This window comes from Dunckerocampus dactyliophorus, chromosome 18 (assembly GCF_027744805.1).
Source record: "Dunckerocampus dactyliophorus isolate RoL2022-P2 chromosome 18, RoL_Ddac_1.1, whole genome shotgun sequence".
Classification (NCBI taxonomy): domain Eukaryota; kingdom Metazoa; phylum Chordata; class Actinopteri; order Syngnathiformes; family Syngnathidae; genus Dunckerocampus; species Dunckerocampus dactyliophorus.
The window spans coordinates 10,680,038-10,699,011 of record NC_072836.1 but is presented as its reverse complement, the minus strand read 5'-3'; the positions used below and the strand labels follow the sequence as shown (position 1 = coordinate 10,699,011).

General features: G+C 42.4%; 3 protein-coding genes across 6 annotated transcripts; 1 reads left to right on the top strand and 2 right to left on the bottom strand.

Moving 5' to 3' along the window:
• Positions 1-291: 291 nt before the first annotated feature.
• rhot1a (ras homolog family member T1a) lies at positions 292-9,568 on the top strand. Of its 2 annotated transcripts, XM_054759910.1 has the most exons (20): positions 292-675; positions 981-1,039; positions 1,486-1,567; positions 1,649-1,692; positions 1,779-1,832; positions 2,054-2,106; positions 3,532-3,640; positions 4,075-4,176; positions 4,256-4,354; positions 4,457-4,565; positions 4,649-4,769; positions 4,876-4,960; positions 5,257-5,402; positions 5,488-5,588; positions 5,661-5,791; positions 6,199-6,282; positions 6,368-6,490; positions 6,561-6,763; positions 7,611-7,733; positions 8,806-9,568. In XM_054759910.1, exons 1-20 carry the CDS (start codon positions 639-641, stop codon positions 8,921-8,923), a joined length of 1,983 nt encoding a protein of 660 aa, XP_054615885.1. In that variant the 5' UTR covers positions 292-638; the 3' UTR covers positions 8,924-9,568. The 2 variants fall into 2 exon arrangements, with proteins under 2 accessions (XP_054615885.1, XP_054615886.1); XM_054759911.1 differs by lacking the exon at positions 7,611-7,733.
• Positions 8,138-14,339, bottom strand: c18h17orf75 (chromosome 18 C17orf75 homolog). Of its 3 annotated transcripts, XM_054759913.1 has the most exons (10): positions 13,996-14,339; positions 13,756-13,830; positions 13,426-13,551; positions 13,222-13,350; positions 13,083-13,143; positions 12,686-12,805; positions 11,804-11,868; positions 11,594-11,733; positions 11,417-11,520; positions 8,139-10,910 (listed from the first exon to the last, which is right to left on the bottom strand). In XM_054759913.1, the coding sequence occupies exons 1-10, from the start codon at positions 14,136-14,138 to the stop codon at positions 10,701-10,703; spliced, it is 1,173 nt and encodes a 390-aa protein (XP_054615888.1). In that variant the 5' UTR covers positions 14,139-14,339; the 3' UTR covers positions 8,139-10,700. The 3 variants fall into 3 exon arrangements, with proteins under 3 accessions (XP_054615890.1, XP_054615888.1, XP_054615889.1); XM_054759915.1 differs by lacking the exon at positions 12,686-12,805 and having other exon boundaries at positions 8,138-10,910; XM_054759914.1 differs by lacking the exon at positions 13,756-13,830.
• A 727-nt stretch (positions 14,340-15,066) lies between these two features.
• On the bottom strand, positions 15,067-18,686 carry LOC129171241 (zona pellucida sperm-binding protein 3-like). The gene is made up of 8 exons (XM_054759700.1): positions 16,974-18,686; positions 16,675-16,790; positions 15,979-16,070; positions 15,728-15,905; positions 15,538-15,655; positions 15,383-15,468; positions 15,206-15,315; positions 15,067-15,147 (listed from the first exon to the last, which is right to left on the bottom strand). The coding sequence occupies exons 1-8, from the start codon at positions 17,328-17,330 to the stop codon at positions 15,089-15,091; spliced, it is 1,116 nt and encodes a 371-aa protein (XP_054615675.1). The 5' UTR covers positions 17,331-18,686; the 3' UTR covers positions 15,067-15,088.
• Between the last annotated feature and the right edge of the window lie 288 nt (positions 18,687-18,974).

Here is an 18,974-nt window from a genome sequence, read left to right as displayed (position 1 = left end):
CCTCCTTGAGTTAAACGCATTTTTTTGTGTTGAGTTATTTGTTTGATAGTATCAGTCAGGTTCTTAGAGGGTTAACTCTGAACCCTGTTGCATACATTCATTTTACATAGAAATATGAAACATGTTAAAATGTTGAGAATAATACCAGACACCAACAGTGTAATATAAAACAAAAATATACTGTACTGTACTACAGGTTAATTTAATAACTGCAGTTCTTCTCTCTGCCGCTTGGGGTCAGTATACGTTCAATCGTATGCATTCAAATTAAGTTTGTCCCAGTCGGCCTTCCCGTAGTTGCCGGGTGGTAGTGGAGGTCAGGCATGCTCATCAAACTGCGAAATGCTACGTAACAGCCGAAACACATGTGAATTCCATGCAGGAACAAAGACAAAAAAATAGTAAGGTCTTTCTAAAATGTAATTCAACTGAGCTAAGCAAGGGCTCGCTTGGACCGAACGCGTAAAGAACGAACAGAGCGGCACCGAGAACTGACCGTCCGTTTTGTCCTACAAAGGCAGTTTGACAGTTAGCAGGGCCTAACATTAGATAAACTGCTGGAGGAGGAGTGGCGGGGAACCAGAGGACTACATGAAGTAATAAATTGTCTTCTCCATCAAATACAACGCGATTAAAGCATGAGGAAGGACGTGAGGATTCTACTTGTCGGGGAACGTAAGTAGCAAGTGGCTTCAGTTTGCTAGTCGGCAAAGCGCTTTATCCGCTTAAAGTGTATGCTAGCTAGGATGCTAATAGCTAGCACATCAGTATGTCTTGTGTGGAGCAATTACTGAACTTTAATATGTCTAATCCACATACTACTATTATCCCTACTAAATTGTAGGCTATTGATCAGTACCGTCAATATTCTGGTTACCTCTGTAGTGTTATGTGTACTACTGCAACTTGTAGTATACATTACATGCAAAATTTCTGTGCAACATCAGTAATAAAACACAATTCTTTGTTTTTCTGTACAGCCAAAGTTGGGAAAACGTCCCTAATCATGTCTCTGGTCAGTGAGGAGTTTCCCGATGAGGTGATGTATTGTATAGTCGTGACTCCACTCCGAAACTTCTGCACAAAAGAGGGCAAAAGATTTTTCTTCTGCTAAGTAACCCACGTTAAACCCCAAAGTTTGACCCCCTTAAATCGAATTGACGTGAAATGTCCCACATATTTCCCTCAATGCTCTTGACAAAAAGCCACTAACTTTAGGGTGTTTTGCAGATTCAGCATGAAATATGGTACACATTTTTAAGAGATGGACAAGCACATGTCATACATTTTGAGCAAGATTGGTCGAACAACCAAAACACCATTGCTGGGGCATTGGTGGGACTTTGCCACTAATTGCCCATAAGTCGCTGACCATTTGTCTAATTATCAAAAAAGTTCGAGAAAATGTATTTATTTATTTTTGTCATCTTTAGTCCCGTCTGTATTGCATGTATGCTAATATTATTGGTGTCTTGAATGTTTCAGGTTCCTCTCAGAGCTGAGGAGATTACCATCCCGGCAGACGTCACTCCAGAGAGGGTGCCCACACACATTGTGGATTACTCAGGTGTTGTAGATGGGTTATAATGTCTTGTTATAATGATTGACATGTAAAACGCTAATTGTGAGCCTTTTTGACGTGTTGCAGAGGCCGAGCAATCGGATGAGCAGCTATATCAAGAAATATCCAAAGTTGGTTTTACTGACATTTACTATTATATTGGAATGTTACTACACCTCTGTAAATGCCAGGCTAATTTGGGTTTTCATCCTTACAGGCCAATGTTATATGCATAGTGTATTCAGTCAACAACAAGAAGTCCATAGAGAAGGTGAGCACATTTTCTTGGCAGGTTCTTACTGTTGATTTAGTTGTGACGTCTGGAACAATGGAAACATGATGTGGGCTACTTCCGCACAATCCACGTCGCCAGTCAAACTGAGCATTATTTCTGTTACTGGCTCTCGTTTGATTGTTCAGATGTACCTAATGTTATGGCCCCCTGACTCTGTGTTAGTGATGAATTCATGAATTAATGTGCTTTTCTGCCAGGTTACGAGCCATTGGATTCCCCTCATCAATGACAGAATAGACAAAGACAGCAGGTGTGTGGCTGCAAGCTTAATACCGGATTGACCTGAATATAACCTCCTTTTTTGTTTATTAAGATCAACTCAAAGCAGTAGCTGTTTGATGATTCTGCTTCATTTATCACCATTATCTTAAAATTAGCATCACAAGCCACCAACTCTCTTGCTGACAACCTTTGAGACACTTTCTTTTTTTTTTTTTTTTGGTAGCACAGCTGCATATCATTTCACTGGTGTATGTGAGTGACAGGAAGAAAAGCTCTGACTCACTTGGGGAGAAGCCTTTTGGCACCAGTTGTTGGTTTTCATCTATAAAATACGTGACAACTCATCTTTTTCAGACCATTTTCTCGGGAGAAAATGCAGCATTATATCCGGGTTAATACTGTAATTTGGAATGTTTTGTCGAATGTCATGTACAATGCGTACATCAGCGGGGTCCCAACTTTTTCAACCATACTGAAAAGGAAAGGATGCAAGGGTAACTTTGATTTTGTAAAGCGACACACGTAGACATGCTAAGAAGTTATATGTGGTTCAAGGAAAAAACTGCATCTCAGCTTTGTAATATACATGAATGATTATTATGGTGCGATAATTAGTATTAACTTCTGTGTTTGCTCTTTTTCCCCAATTTTTTTTTTGTTTTTTCAATTTCCCTTCAATTTACTGAATAGTCTTTGTAAATTTTCTCTTTGTAATATTAGAACTTTTACCCAACCTAATTTTCCAAAATAGACAACTTGTTTCTCATATTACGACAAAAAAAGAAGACATTTTTTTCTTTAATATTTCAAGCCTATGCTACTAAAATAACATGTCCTCCTAAAATTACAAGCTTACTCATAAAATAGCAACTTCTCGTTAGAAAACGACTTTTTTCTTTTAATATTTTGACTTTACTCTTGTAAAATTACAACTTTTTTTTGTCCCATGTCTTTTTTTTTAACTATCACTTCCAACTTTCTTCATCAAAATTTTATTCTCATAGTTATGACTTTATTCCTGTAGTATTTTTACTTTATTTCCATGATTTTATGCTTTTTCCCAACCTAATTTTCCAGAAATTACAACTTTATTTTTTGTTTCTTTCTGATATTATGATTAAGAATTATTGTCTTTTTAAAAATATTTCCACTTAATGCTGCTAAAATGACATTATTTTTCCTCATAATATTACAATGTTATTCTTGTAAAATAAGGCTTTTGCTTGTTAGATTACAACTTTTTCCTCTGAATATTTAGACCTGATGCTTAATACTTCATAAAATAAGTGCCGGATGTTTTCTTGTTAAATTTAAGTGGTATTTTCAGAATGTGCCGTGGGCTGCAAATGTCCCCCGGGCCGCACTTTACATTGTGCCAAAAATACCTAATAAAATGTCATTTTTGATTCAAACAGTAAACACTGTTTAAACACAAGTTGTGTGTTTTCTACAGAGTGCCGTTGATTCTTGTGGGCAACAAATCCGACCTGGTGGAGCACAGCAGCATGGAAACCATCCTGCCAATCATGAATCAATACCAGGACATTGAGACATGTGTTGAGGTAAGAACATGTCACCACACCCATGTGTTTGGGTGCAATTACATGGAAGAACAAATTTTGAATGTTGAGGGAGCCACAATGGCAAATATGTGTGTCGGGCTGCTGACTGACCTCGCTAACATGCCAAATGGATTGATATCACAGAGATCCAGCGACACTGTGTTGTTGTTGTCATGGAGGAATCTGGCCTCTGTCAGGCCAGTCCGAGTGCTAGATTAGTCTCAAGGACGTGAGGACAGACACATGGGAAGTGGAAGTATTCTGAACGCGCTCACGTCATGTGACGTTTAACGCCACAGGCATGGCAAAGTGCATCCTGCGTCGACAATGCCTGCTGTTGGTTTTGTGCCAGACTCTCCTTTTTGTCAGTTGTTGCTCCCTCCAAGGTGTTACTTTTGACAGTTCCTGTTTAAATTCTGTTTTTCCCTGCATAGTGCTCTGCCAAAAATCTAAAGAACATCTCAGAGCTCTTCTACTACGCCCAAAAGGCAGTTCTCCACCCGACCGGACCTCTTTATTGTCCAGAGGAGAAAGAGGTGGACTCTGCTTTTTGTATGAAAGATGGCACCACTGAAAAGTGTTCAAATTAGCTGACTCATTTTTTCTGTCTTATAGCTGAAGCCCTCGTGCATTAAGGCTTTAACTAGAATCTTTAAAGTGTCCGACCTGGACAACGACGGCATCTTGAACGACAACGAGCTCAACTTCTTTCAGGTGAGGCTTTTCACTCAGCTGAGGGTGTGATCAAGTGCTGTGTTTCATCTTGACACTATTGGGTGATATAAAGAGTCTGAACATTGTTGGGTTTTAATGCAGAGAACGTGTTTTAACACACCGCTGGCGCCACAGGCCTTAGAGGATGTTAAAAATGTGGTCAGAAGGAACATGGCTGATGGAGTCAAGGACAACGGGCTCACGCTAAAAGGTTAGCCATCATCCGGTTAGCAGTCGGAACTTTAATGATCACTTTGTTTGCTGACCTCATCTTCTCCACATTTCTGTCCAAAGGCTTTTTGTTCCTGCACACCCTCTTCATACAGCGCGGTCGACACGAGACTACCTGGACCGTGCTCAGGAGGTACGGTTACGATGACGACCTGGAGCTCACGCAGGAATATCTCTTTCCTGTGTAAGTGCAAGAAAATGTATTTTTTTTTGTCATTTCCATGGAGGTGCATACAAGTCTGAATGCCTGTACTTCCTTCAGTAGTTTCCTTGTGCTGTCTGTCTTCCAGGGTCAAGATCCCTCCTGACTGCACCACAGAGCTGAACCACAACGCTTACCTCTTTCTTCAGAGTGTCTTCGACAAGCATGACAAAGTGTGTGCTTACATCTACTATGCATATGATCATATGATCCTACTTGATATCAGAGTGCTGTAATTGTATTTTTTATAGCGGTATGTTTGATAAAATAACAGAAACAATGGGTTAGACAGAATTAACTAATCAACATTTAAAAATGTAAAACATGAATTATTTGGTATGTTTTCAGATCAGCATCAACTATTTGTGATAAACATGTCATTTTGTCTTAAGTATACCATCGAAAAATTATAATAATTTCTCACGTATCAGATGATCAATTCTGCCATTACTTTGTTTTGCTGTCTCAGGACAGAGATTGTGCGCTGTCGCCAGAGGAAGTGAAGGACCTGTTCAAAGTGTTTCCTTACATGCCGTGGGGTCCTGATGTCAACAACACAGTGTGCACTAATGACCAGGGATGGATCACATACCAGGGTTACCTCTCCCAGTGGACGTGAGTCTTTTAAGTCATGAACTAATCATTTCCATTGTGACAGGAGCATTGTATTATTATTTACGCATGTTTAACCGCCATGCAGGTTAACAACCTATCTTGACGTCCAGCGGAGTTTGGAGTATTTGGGTTACCTGGGCTACTCCATCATCTATGAGCAGGAGTCCCAAGCAGCTGCAATAACAGGTTGCTGCAAAGGTGGACTTGCCGTGAACAATGCATACAAACAGCTTGTCTGAATATACATTGTTCTTTCAGTCACTCGCAACAAGCGCATCGACCTGCAGAAGAAACAGACGCAGCGCAGCGTTTTTCGCTGCAACGTTTTAGGAGCCCGAGCAAGTGGGAAGAGTGGCTTCCTACAGGCCTTCTTAGGAAAGAACCTCCAGGTTAGTTGATTCATCCATGCAAACGCCATCAAAGCTTGGTTACTTAATGCAATAGTATACATTAAATGAGCACAGCCATGTGTTTTTATTTATAACAGACTTTGTGTCTTCAGTATGACGCAAATGAGTTTATGTTTTAATAGTGAAAGGTTATGAAGGGTACCTAAATATCCACTACTTTTGTTGTTGTTTTGCTGTTGTGGCTACTGACATAGCAGTATATGGTGTCTAAAGGGTGGATCCCGACTGCAGCCGTTTGATTGGTCAACAGAATTGTCACTTTGTAATAACTGACCACAGGCACCTCTGTCAGTTTGTTCATGGCCAGAATAGAAGGCCACTCTGTTGAGCATATCAAGCTTATCTGTCCTGCGGATATTTATAGACTTTGTGTTTTGCCACCACAGCGACAGAGGCGGATTAGAGAAGACCACAAGTCCCTCTATGCCATCAGCACCACTTATGTGTACGGCCAAGAGAAGTACCTCCTGGTAGATAACATTCCATGCATGTGTTTTGTTTAGTTAGCAAAATGTTTGTGATATTCCAACAAATGTCCTCTCTGCACCGTGGCAGCTCCACGAGGTGATGCCAGATTTTGACTTCCTGTCAGAGGTCGAGCTCGCCTGTGACGTTGTCTGCCTCGTCTATGACGTCAACAATCCGCATTCTTTTGAATACTGTGCTAAAATGTTCAAGGTATGCACAGCGTTAGTGAGACTTAACGTCAACGTACAGCCAATTCACTTCCACTCTTGTTGTCTGGCAGCAATACTTCATGGACAGCAAGACGCCATGCGTGGTGATAGCCGCCAAGTCGGACCTGCACGAGGTGCGCCAGAACTACAACCTCTCGCCGCATGAGTTCTGTCGCAAGCACAAGCTCCACCCACCCCAGCCGTTCACGTGCAACACGACAGACGCGCCCAGCAAAGACCTCTACACGAGACTCACCACCATGGCCATGTACCCGTGAGTGTTTCAGTCTCTTTTTCGCTCAGCTGACCATCATTAGCTCCACCCCCGATGGCTAAACTTTCTCATAGACCAGGGCGTACAAAGTTTTACATGGAGGACCACATATTAAAATATCAAAGGATGCGGGGGACATTTTGATACGTTACATTTTCTAAAAAGGCTAAAACCACTCCTACAAACTTATACAGTTGTTCCTTGTTTTTTGTGGTTAATTGGGTCCAGACCTGACCGTGATGAGTGAATTTCGAGGAATACAAACACCAATGTATCAATGTCAATTTATCGAGGCCGCTGAAAATGACTGACATAGTTTTTTTTCTGATTTATCCCTTATGGTGACAGGCCTAGTTGAAAGCCTAAGGAAAACAGAACAGGTTCTCCAAGGAAGGTTACATATGAGTTTAGTGCAATTGCTGGCCCTGACCAATCAGGTTTGACTGTAAGTAAGTCATTTCCTAGACTCAGACTCTCAAGTCTATCCACTTTCCAGATCTTACGAGGCGTCTTGACTCCTCCAAAGATGATCAGATTACATTTGAGAGCAGATTAGTTTAGCAGTAAGCCCTCAGAATCTCATTCCTCTGAATTTAGAAGCAATCCTTGAAGTCAACCTTGCTACTGATGAACTCAAAGTTAAGAAGCCGAACACATCAAGTGTACACCTGTGCTACTGGATAGGTGCTTGCTGGTCCGTACTTACACTTGGAATAGAACCCACGTCTCCTGCACTTCACCCATGCATGATGGCACCATGTTTGTGATGCGTGTTTGCTCTGTTTGCATGCGCATACACGCACTCTCGTGTTGTCTTTTCTTTTCTTGTTTCTTTCCCACCCCGCAGCCATGCCCGTCTGCGTTGCATTTGTGCCTGCAACAAGTGCACCTATTGCCTGTGTCAGAAGCTCCTCAAGCTGGAGTTGCTGCGCAGCGTTAAGGCCCAACTGCGCAGAGTCGCACACAACAGGTTGATATGTAGCGAGACTCAAGATAACTGTGTTCGTATCGTATCACCCCCCCACGACCCGCCTAGACTTGCTGTAGTGCTTGCTAAAGCTAGTGCTCCAATCTGCAATGCACATCCACTGCAGGGAAGATTTAGATTTAGCAGCCTTTGCTTTGACACCAAACTATGACACCATCTGACGTCAGTATTGAGGCAGACGGAGTTGTTAAACAGCAGCCTAAAAGTAATTACTAAATATGAGAATAAAAAATGTTGAAATGTATGACATAATACTGGTAAATGACCACACCATACCAGTATTATAAATATACTTACTGTAATATCGTATTACATATAGTATATTGTAATATATTTTTGTTAAAAATGATAAAACTATTTATAACATTGCTAAATAGAATAAAAATGCAGTTGAATTGCTTCCATTCATTTTCTATCCCGCTTGTCCTCACTAAGGTGGCAGCTGTGCTGGAGCCTATCCCAATTGACGTTGGGTGAGAGGCGGGGCACATATACACAAACAACCATTCGTGGCTATGGACAATTTAGAGTCTCCAATGAAAATGAACACATATTGTTAGAGTGATTTTTGATTGGCTGAGAAATGACAGACTGATATATAACATTGCTGAATACAGCAAAAACACATTTGTACCAACTGTATGACTTGATGCTGGTAAAATTACGACACGATACAAATGATTGCAATGTTGATTTTATTTTCAGTCATTTAATGTATTAAAAAAAAAAAATCGCTTGTCCTGCAGTGGATATGCAAGGTGTGTATTGAAGTAGCTCCATAGATCCCTTATTTGCATTGTGGCTTCACTGCCATGTATTCCTCCTCATGCTTACTGTATGTTCTCACCTGCTGCAAAGCTGATTCACAGTCTTTTTTGTTGATCAAAGTGTTGGCAAACTATCGCCAGCTAGTGGCTGTTATGACGCAACATCCCTTGTGTTGGCCTTGGAGTTGAAGCTGAAGTGTGAATGGCTGTTTTAGAAGCTGGTCGTACTGTTGTAGCTCAAAGCTAGCACAGTGTTTGCGCTAATGTACGTCTCATTTTGTTGCCAGACACCTGGCGCAAGCAGACCTGAAGAACTCCACGTTCTGGCTGAGGGCGAGCGTGGGCGCCACCGTGTTCGCCGTGCTGGGCTTCGCCATGTACAGAGCGCTTCTAAAGCAGCGGTGATACCATTGGATAACCTCCACTTTCTCCTCCTGAAAGACTGGCTGACCCATCGAGTTACTCCCTGCCCCCCTCCCCAATCATTTCATATGCATCTAAACACCACGTGTCGATCCTCCTGTCTTTGAGGGCGAAATGCAATTTGTGATATTCTCCTCACCTACCAGTCCATTATGAAATGCTGACAGTGCAGTCCAGGTCTCTTTAGCTGGAGGCTCATTTAGTTTCTTCTCAGGTCGAGTATTAGTAGAGGCAGAACGCCACAAAGGGACTTGAGCGTGTTCATGTGTATATGCAGTACAGCCTATTCCAAGTCATCTACTGTATGTCCTTATGCCCCCCCACTCAAACAGCACTTCATTTTAACACACATGGATGTCATGCAGTGGTTTCGTTTTATTTATTAACCTGTCCATATGTTTGTTTCTACACCAACAGTCATATTTTCCATGTATTTTTCTATTTAGCACCAAGTGTAAACCATATGTTTTTGTCTGGTTTTTAATAATGGATTATTCTGTTATTACAAGTTGGGGGTCGGGGGGTTCTCCAGTGTGCCGTGTCATTGGTCAAATGGCGGCTAATTTGGCAGCGTCAAGTAAATAAAATGGTTTTAAATATGTGAAATAAAGGGCATATGTTGTACAATATGTTTATTATATGGCTGTAGGATAGGAGGGACCATACTGTACAGATGGACTTTTCCAGTTTTTTTTTTACATTGATTCACAACAGTAAAATGCATTTTAGACATCACTTTCACAGTACACACCATCACTTTCACAATTAGGTGACAATTTGCTTTATGGTTGCGTGTTTGGTAGCTTATGCATAAATGCAGAGTATGTAGTGTCGGCTATCCAAGCCTTAGTGAAAGATCCTTCACATGACAGGAGTGTGTGCTGCTGTTTTTAAATTCCAGTGTACCGTGACATACTTCACACACACGGGAAAGAAGGAGTTGCGATGTTGACCATAATTTAAATAATTATAACAGACAAGTATTACTATATCTACCTGATAATGTACAGTGACACACGGTGAAGTACCTGCTCCTCTTATCATGGCTAATAATGGAGGCTGTGACTGGCCAAGGAGGGCAGTCTAGGTTGGTTGATCTTCCAATACTGCAGTAGATTTGAATGACTTGTTGCTGCTCACACTAGTTGACTATATTCCACACACTCCTTACTGTAGTGGTGCTTTTACAAATGTTGACATGTCCAACGCTGACACGGCTACTTTTCCCTCTTGCAAAGAAAGTAACTCCACACAGCTGACACGACAACGGCGCTAGGCTAACCGTGTTAGCTAGCTACTGTGCTACAGCGCGTTGAGTCTCTCGAGGTATGTCACACATTGTTACAATTAGTGTTTACGTGATAGCTTGGGTTCATCTTTGACGCCGGTCATGAAAGGCGGCGGAAAGAGCAACAGGACAAGCTCCTCAATCGTACACCGGAACAAGTGGCAGAAGAGGAAGATCTAATTCAGGAGCTGAATCCAACCCAGTAAGTTTAGCCAGTAGCAGATCAGACCATCCCTAATTATTATTTTTTCAATTAATTTTGGATTATTGAACATTTCTTCGATTCGAACAAAGTCTATGCATCAATTATCATAGCTGATATCATGTTCTTCAATTATACAAACTAGCTGCAACTCAACAGCGCCCCTGCTGGCGGAAGCCAGGTAGTTCAACCTAAATGAAAGATGTCCATCCGTGTGTATAATAAATATGCTAGTGTCTAACCTGGATGATGATGTCATAGCGAAGGCATCAGGCCTGCGCCTGCTCCCTCAGGAACTCCTCCAGTACGCTGATGATGCGGCAGGCCTCGGGCAGGTCGCTGTGCTCGGACCGAGCGTTCTGCAGCAGCACGTCGGCGTTGCCGCAGCCCTGCAGGAACTGGCAGCAGCGGAACAGAGCGTAGTGGCTCATCTCGGCCTGGCGCACGAAGCGCTTGAGGCTGTTCATGTCCTGAATGGCCTGCAGGGGGCGAAAGGAAACACGTTTAGGAGCACCTGAAGCACAAACCTAAGAATTTTTTATTTTTTTTTTGCATTTTACGTTTCAGTGTGTTTTGAGGTGGCAGGAAATAAAAAAAATATATATATTTTCTTTGTGGCAATTTTGTTTCTAATTCTTGGCCACCATAATTATTACACATAATAATGCAAATTATTTTGTCATTATTTTACTGAATTAGCATTATTTATTTGTGGGTAAAAAACACAAATAAATCTTGTAAAAATTAATAAAAAAAAAATTAAAAGATTCCTAATAGATGGCTGGTACTCTCGGCTGACGCTGACGTAGATTATACTACATTACTGTGAAGTGAATAATGTGCTCCTTACACATTATCCTTAATAATTGTGCAATTAACTGCATCTGGCAGCAGCCGAGGCACATGTCGTGCACTACTTGGCTGCAACCAGCAGAAGCGCGGTTGATTCCGTCTCAAATAGTTTTGCCGTCTAATCTTGTCCCACCTTAAGTTTGAAGTTCTCCAGGATCTGGCGGAGCAGGAAGGGGTTTCCACGTTCTGCCGCGTTTACAAAGGCCTGACTCCAGTCATCGCAGAAACGATTACTTGCTGCGGAGACACAATAAAAGACATCAAGTCACCCGCTTCAGGAAATCCTGCAGTAACGCTCGCACTGACTTACTGGTGTTGGTGAGGGCGGGCGGGCTTTCTGAGCAGTCGATCATGAGGTCAGAGTGTGCGTCCTCAGACATGGCCTTGCACAGCGAGGCTGCTGTGGTGTCCTGCTGAGACAGACCCTGCAGGCTCGCCGCTTTGATGAACCTGAGCAGCAGCAGCAACACGGTGAAGCATGTGGATGCCCAAAAACACACCTTCTTCCACGTCCACTCACCGAGAAACATCCGCCTTCGTCCTCTCGTCTGAGTTGCTCACCTCCACGTGGCTGTGACTCAGAGCCTGGTAGAGGACGGGCACTTTTAGGGAAAATGGAAGTAAATGTGTACTTCAAGTGCAATCAAAAAAATCTAATACAGATCAAATAAAATGACTGAATAAATAAAAAGGATTCGCTCCCTCCAGTTTTTTTTTTTAACAGTAGATCAAATGTTACATAATACTCCATAAAAACAAATTTATTTGTTTTATTTTTAAAAATAAGAATCAAATATACCATGTGCACCTTTTACTATGACATGAATAAAACAGTACTTTTAAAAAGCTATAAATACATAAATATTCCAGTTTGATGAATGACTGAACAACTTAGTAAATAACTAACATATTAACTCATATTTTAATCAGAGAAAAATAATTATAGGGTTTTGTGCCAAGATTTAATGAATAAAATAAATAAATAAATAAAAAACTATATATTTATAAAATGGTTCATTACTTAATTCCATTGTTAAATATAATTTAAATTCAACAAACAAATGTATTATTCCTCCATTTCATGACCACATTATTTGTGTTATTTATTATTATTTATTTATCATTTTATTTCCATGCATTTAATATGTATATATATGCACAGACTGAAGTATTTTTAATACAACTTTCATTCTATATGTTTTAAAATTAATTAAGAAAAATGAATTAATACATGCATTTGTTCCTATCCAAATAAAAAGGCATATGTGCACACAATAAAAGCACATTTGGTTATGACCTATGTTGGAAATATTTGCAAACGTGCTCCAAATAAGAACTAACACGAAGCATGAACCAGCCCCTCCAACAAGCCTTGTAAAGCTACTTTGCAAACATGACTGACCGCATGCAACAGGAAGCTGATGTTGCTCTGGACCAGCTGCACCACGCGGTAAATGTGCATGACGGACTCCTCGTACCAGAGGCTCAAGTAGGGACGCAGCTCTGTCTCCAGGTTTTGCAGCTGACGACGACACGTGTATGAAATCATTTGCGTTATTTGAGCAATACCTTCAAACAGAACGTGGTTTGATGGCGCTGTCTGCAGGCGAAAAAAGCCGCCGCTATGAATCCAGCAGAGGGCGCTCTTTAACGAGTCAATTCACTCAACATTCTACAGCAAGAAGATGCTTTAACAAGACGTGTGACCATGTTTTGTATCCATTATTCAAGGTTTTTGGTCATTAGCGGCCATGGCAGGGATCTACTGCATGCATTTCAATAAGTTTCTCCTACTGTACCTCTGGGGTTTGCAGGCTGCTTTGCAGGCCTTGGACGTATTTATCAAGTTCTAGCCTATATGTGCATGTAGTCAAGGAACCCTAAGTGTCAAATATGATGAGCATTTATGAGGCATTAGAATGGCGGGAAAGAGGATATAAGTTGAGGCCTTTTTCGGAGCCTCCCAGGAAGCAGATGACGTATCCGTTGCCGTCCGCATCAGGTTGCTCGGGAGATCTTTCTTGCTCCAGGAGGCAACAATAGCAGCCCACTGCCTGCTCTGGAATGCTGGAGGCAGAATGACGCATTAAGGAGGGACATTTCGTCAGTGGTGTTCTAAGATGAGAGGAATATCGGTCCCACCTGAGTTCGACCGTGGCGATGTTGCCCATGCCTCCAAGCAGGGCTCCTTTGCTCAGCCTCCTGGAGATGTATGTGCGGAGCTCCGGTTCCGCCTCCATTGGCAGGCTGCTGTCAACCAGAGTCAGGCTGTAGGGAAGGATGGCAGAGTGGGGGGAGGTCAGTATGGATACAAGCAACCGAGTGAGGACCAATAAGGAGGTTTGAAGCCACAACAGGAAGCGGATGGAGAAAGCTGAATGGCAAAAAAAAAAAGTCATGTTGATTCCCATGGCGGCCTGTGGATGTGAAGCCAAAAGAGAAAGCAGCAGAACAGGACAACTCCTGTGTTACCTAAAGTCCTCCTGACTGCTTGTGGAGTCTGCTCGCCTCTGGTTCCAAGACACATTTTCCGCAGTAGCCTCAGATCTATGGCAATTTAATTCATCACCTGGTTAGTGTATTCATGCACTGCTTGCAGACGAAGGGGAAACACACTGCAAGGTTAATAACATGCATAAAACACAGGGAGCTGGCAGAGAAGAGGGAACGTACTAATAAATATCAAATAAAATGGTAGTGTAAAATGGTTACCTTGTGCCCTGATATAAATAGATGGCGTAATAGCAGTTCAATTGAACCTTCTGGTTGTATCCTGAAATTTCCTCGCTGTCGAAGTCATCCCTCTCCTCTACGTCAATGGAATCCTGGAATGACGACGTCTGGGATGTAAACATTGTTTTTCCTGTTCGACACTAGCCTGTCGTTTTTTCGTTCATTAAACTGATGCGATCCGCTAGTTTAACTGCACGGGGTTTGACATAAATATCCGGATTTGTGTAGGTATTTTAAAGGAAAACGCGAGATTTTAGCCACAATACAACGTAATGGAAGACGTAAACACTTGCGGTCGCTGAAGTGGCGAGCGCGCATGCGTCTTAAATTTACGTCCTCAAATAGGTCCTACCGCAACAAGCTGTCACGTCAATTTAGTTCCCAATTGAAAACCAAAACGTTTAGCTATAAGACTGCCATTGATGCTCTTAGATAAGATTGTTTAATGTGCTATGATTTGTTAGTTTGTATACTTTATTTGAGCAATATAAATCTTCTATGCCGCTCATCCTCACGAGGGCCGCGGGGTATGCTGGAGCATATCCCAACTGAATTCGGGCGAGAGGCGGGGTACACCCTGGACTGGTCGCCAGTCAATCGCAGGGCACATATAGACAATCATTCACACCTATGGACAATTTAGAGTCGCCCATTTTATTTGAGCAATAGACAATATATGCCAATATCTAAGTGTATATGGAATATGACAGTAAGACGTCTAACGCGTAATTAATGTACTGTAGTGTTTGTCATTTCATAGTCTAGATTTTGCGATAATAAACGACTCAATCTTTTCATAAAATACTCAACCATAATCTTTGCGTTACATCACGTGTTATAGTGGTGTACGTCCTCTAATATAGAATAAATCGTTCTATATTTACTCATTTAAACTATTGTGTAGTTTATATACAGAAATGGGAAATGTTTTTACTGCCCCCTAGTGGTCGTGGACTGGAGTTATACATTATACTGTAATTCAATAAATCCAATGACAGTACACAACTAAACAGACATTAACAACACACAATACTAGAACCAAATAAAACTGTTTATTGGCCACTTTTTTTGGCTACTTGTTGGGTAGAATCACAAGAGGACCCAAAATGATGGTGTCACACGTATTGGCACCTGGAACATAAATAATATAAATACAATGTTTGCAAGACTCAAATAATTTATCCCATACCTTTTGGCTTCTGACGTCTTAAATCCTTATTGCTCCATGTTGAGGACTTCAGGCTGCAGGTGCTTTCACAACAGCGGCACATGTCATCGCTCCCGTCCACGCTTTTCCACCTCACGAGGAAAGAATGTCTGTCAAGTGCTTATTGACTTAAACCAAATGGTCATAAAAAGGTGTTACCTTGAATGCACATAAGAGCAAGCCTTGTTGACGGGACTGCCCCTCCACATTTCAGATCTGGCTTTCAGTCGACATGTTATAAAGATCTAAAAGAGGAACAAAAACAATCTAAGAGGGTCTCTGACCTGTTGCAAATCAATAGTGTGTCATCTCACAGAGTTCCTTTCATCCTGGCGAAACAGGAAAGCATCAAGGCGCAGCTGGAGAACATCCGCTTTCTTTCGGGACAGGAAGTGGCTTCTTGAGCCACGCAGTCTTGAGTCTGATAGACACCTGAGGGAGACGTGAAAATACCACATACTACTCTGGTCTGCTAAAAGGACACATGGTGAATAATTTAATTACCCATTGTTTTCAATGAAGTAGTATCTAGGTACTGATGTTGCATCTGGAGACAGGGTTGCAACACAGTTGTCCATAAAGACCAGTCTTTCTTGTGTACCGGGGTTGGTGTAGGAGGCTTCGAGGTTGAGGACGTCTCCAAGGTAGAAGATGTTGGAGAGCCTCGGTCTTGTCCAGTCATCTGCAACAGTATGGGGAAACAAACTTGTTACATTTAAAGCCAGAATGAGGAATATGTGGAGTCCTCCCCATACCAGACATCAGCTTCAACGAGAAGGGTGAGGTCTTTGTAGACGTGGAGCTCATCCGATGCAGCTCCTGAGAGTGGCTGCTCACAATGTGTCTCCTGTGCAGACACATAGTATCTAGCAGCTGAAGATAAGTGTAATTTGCTAAAAGGTAGTCCATACTACACATTATTCACTAATGGTTCGGCTGACTATTTTAAATGTGCCATTATAAAAGGCTAAGATGTGATAACTCACTCAGTACTGTACATATTGCAACAATATTTGACCCTGACAGGCCGCCATAGCCATATAATCAACCATGTAAGCTCACTGACTTGTAGTCAACTAGCACTACCATTTACAGAATATGCTCTGTAACATGTTTTAATTCCACAAATTTATGTCATGACACTACCACTTTAACGTAACTAAAACGAGCTACAGGGCGGCTAAATAGTGACTTTACTGCCAACAATAGAGCGGTGATAACTACCAGACAAGGCAGCAGCTGCCGCGATGCATTATGGGGCTTGTGGTGCTAGCTGTGTGAGACAAATACCCAACTCAACCCAACTCGCCAGTTTAGACAACAACACTTATTTTGGTGTGCTATTCACGCTGTCTACTTCTCAAGTTCAGAAAGGAAGGTGTAATAATAACTAAGTATTATAGCTACTAACATAATCAGGGATATATTTAGAGATTTATCCTGTGTGTTACCTTTTATAGTGACAGGAAACGGGAATAACAGCTTGGGTCATCCTTGTGATGCCATGACGACGGGGCAGAGGCCAGAACATCAGATGGTTGGAGTAGATTACAGAGTCGTCAGATACCTTGGCAAAAAAAAAAAAAAAAAAAAATACAGGCTTCTTAAAAAATTATGGTTAGGCTATTGTAAAAATCCTGTGACAATAGCCAAAAATGGCCACATGATGCACTTTGATTGTAGACAACCACAGCCTATCTTCCAATAGTTAACTGCGGTTTGAATGATTTGAATGTGTTCAGATACTTACTGATAGCTGGGTGCCGCAGTCTTGCAGTCCGGCCGTAATGATGTATTCAGCGTCTCCAGCAGGAAGGGCCTGGCACGGTCTCGAGCCTGAATGCTCAGCACCACCCAGAAAAAGCTCCCCGGGAGACACGAGGCGTTTGGGTCCATACAGGTCAGCCTTCACCCGCACAATCATTGACCTTTCCGTGCATGTCACGTGGACGGGTTGCATCCCATCACTTGCGTCGTCCTCATCAACGCGGATGCCGGCAGATTTATACTCACGGCCGTCTTTGTCAATCATGGGTCCATCCTTTAAGGTTCTGATGGCAAAGGAATAGGACGACAGCAGCGTGACAGACAGGAAGATTGTCAACATTGTGTTGGTTTATCATGAATAAACCTCAGTGTGACTCAAATAGTATGAAGGGTTTTGGGCAATCAGGTCACATGTGGAGGACAGGTGGAAGTATTTAAGTGTCACTGGATCTGATTGGTTCACACTCATCAGCCTTCATCAGTGGTGAAAATGTTCTCTTATCGGTTAGCTTGTCCCCTCACTGCACCTTCCCAAAGTGGACGAAGAGCCAGCTAAACTCATGTGTCTATTTGTTGATTAGTTTGCTGTAATTAAAAATGTATTTAAACCTTTTGCTAGCATTGTTTTTAGTGTTAATCCCCCGTGGGGAGAAGGCAGAAATTATGCATTATTCATGTGCTAGCGATAGCTACAGGGCATAAATTGCCCAACCGGTCTACATGTGTTTTGTGGACTTGGAGAAGGCCTTCGACCGTGTTCCTCGAGGAATTCTGTGGGGAGTACTCCGGGAATATGGGGTACCGGCATTGCCGGCAATAAATCGGACCCGTTTCCAGTTGAGGGTTGGACTCCGCCAGGGCTGCACTTTGTCACCGATTCTGTTCATTGATTTTATGGACAGAATTTCTAAGCGCAGCCAGGGTGTTGAGGGGTTCCGGTTTGGTGGCTGCAGGATTGGGTCTCTGCTTTTTCCAGATGTGGTCCTGCTGGCTTCATCAAGCCGTGACCAACTCTAACTGGATCGGTTCGCAGCTGAGGTGAGAATCGGCACCACCAAGTCCGAGCCCATGGTTCTCGCTCGGAAATGGGTGGAGTGCCTCGGGGTCTTGTTCACGAGTGAGGGAAGGATGGAACGCAAGATCGACTGGTGGATTGGTGCGGCGTCTGCATTGGTCTGTTGTGAAGATGGAGCTGAGCCGAAAGGCAAAGCTCTAAATTTACCTTCCTACCTTCACCTATGGTCATGTCGTTTGGGGAGTGACTGAAAGGACAAGATCGCAGGTACAAGCGGCCGAAATGACTTTCCTCTGTAGGGTGGCTGGGCTCTCCCTGAGAGATAAGGTGAGAAGCACTGTCATCCGGGAGAAGCTCGGAGTAGAACCGCTGCTCCTCCGCATTGAGAGGAGCCAGATGAGGTGGCTTGGGCATCTGGTCAGGATGCCCCTCAGACGCCTCCCAAGGGAGGTGTTCAGGGCACGTCCAAGAAGACCCAGGACACGGTGACTATGTCTCGCAACAGGAATGAGCTGGACAAAAGGAAAGTCTGGGCTTCCCTGCTTAGGCTGCTGCCCCCGCAACTCGACCTTGGATAAGTGGAAGAAGATGGATGATTAAGAGTTGGTCTTCTGCGCTCAAAATGCTAACTGGATTTGGAACTCAGCTGTAAATTTCACAGCTCAGGTTGTGTTCCCTAGACTTAAATTTCCTTGACATGTCCTTTTTACATTTCAACCTGCAATTGTACATGAAATTGATGCCATGTGTGGGTTTATGGTTATTTTTAAAAACGTTCCATTTCCGGGTAAGTCATGCATTTGTCATAACTTGTTGCTAGGCAGAGTTCATTGGTGACCTGCCAGCGAAGTAAAGGGCACGTTAGCCACACCTACAGTTTAAAAAAAAAAAAAAAAAAAAGCACAATAGTTGGTTTCATGCAAGACTACTGAAAGGGCATCCCTGAAGAGTCAAACATGAAGTTTGGGG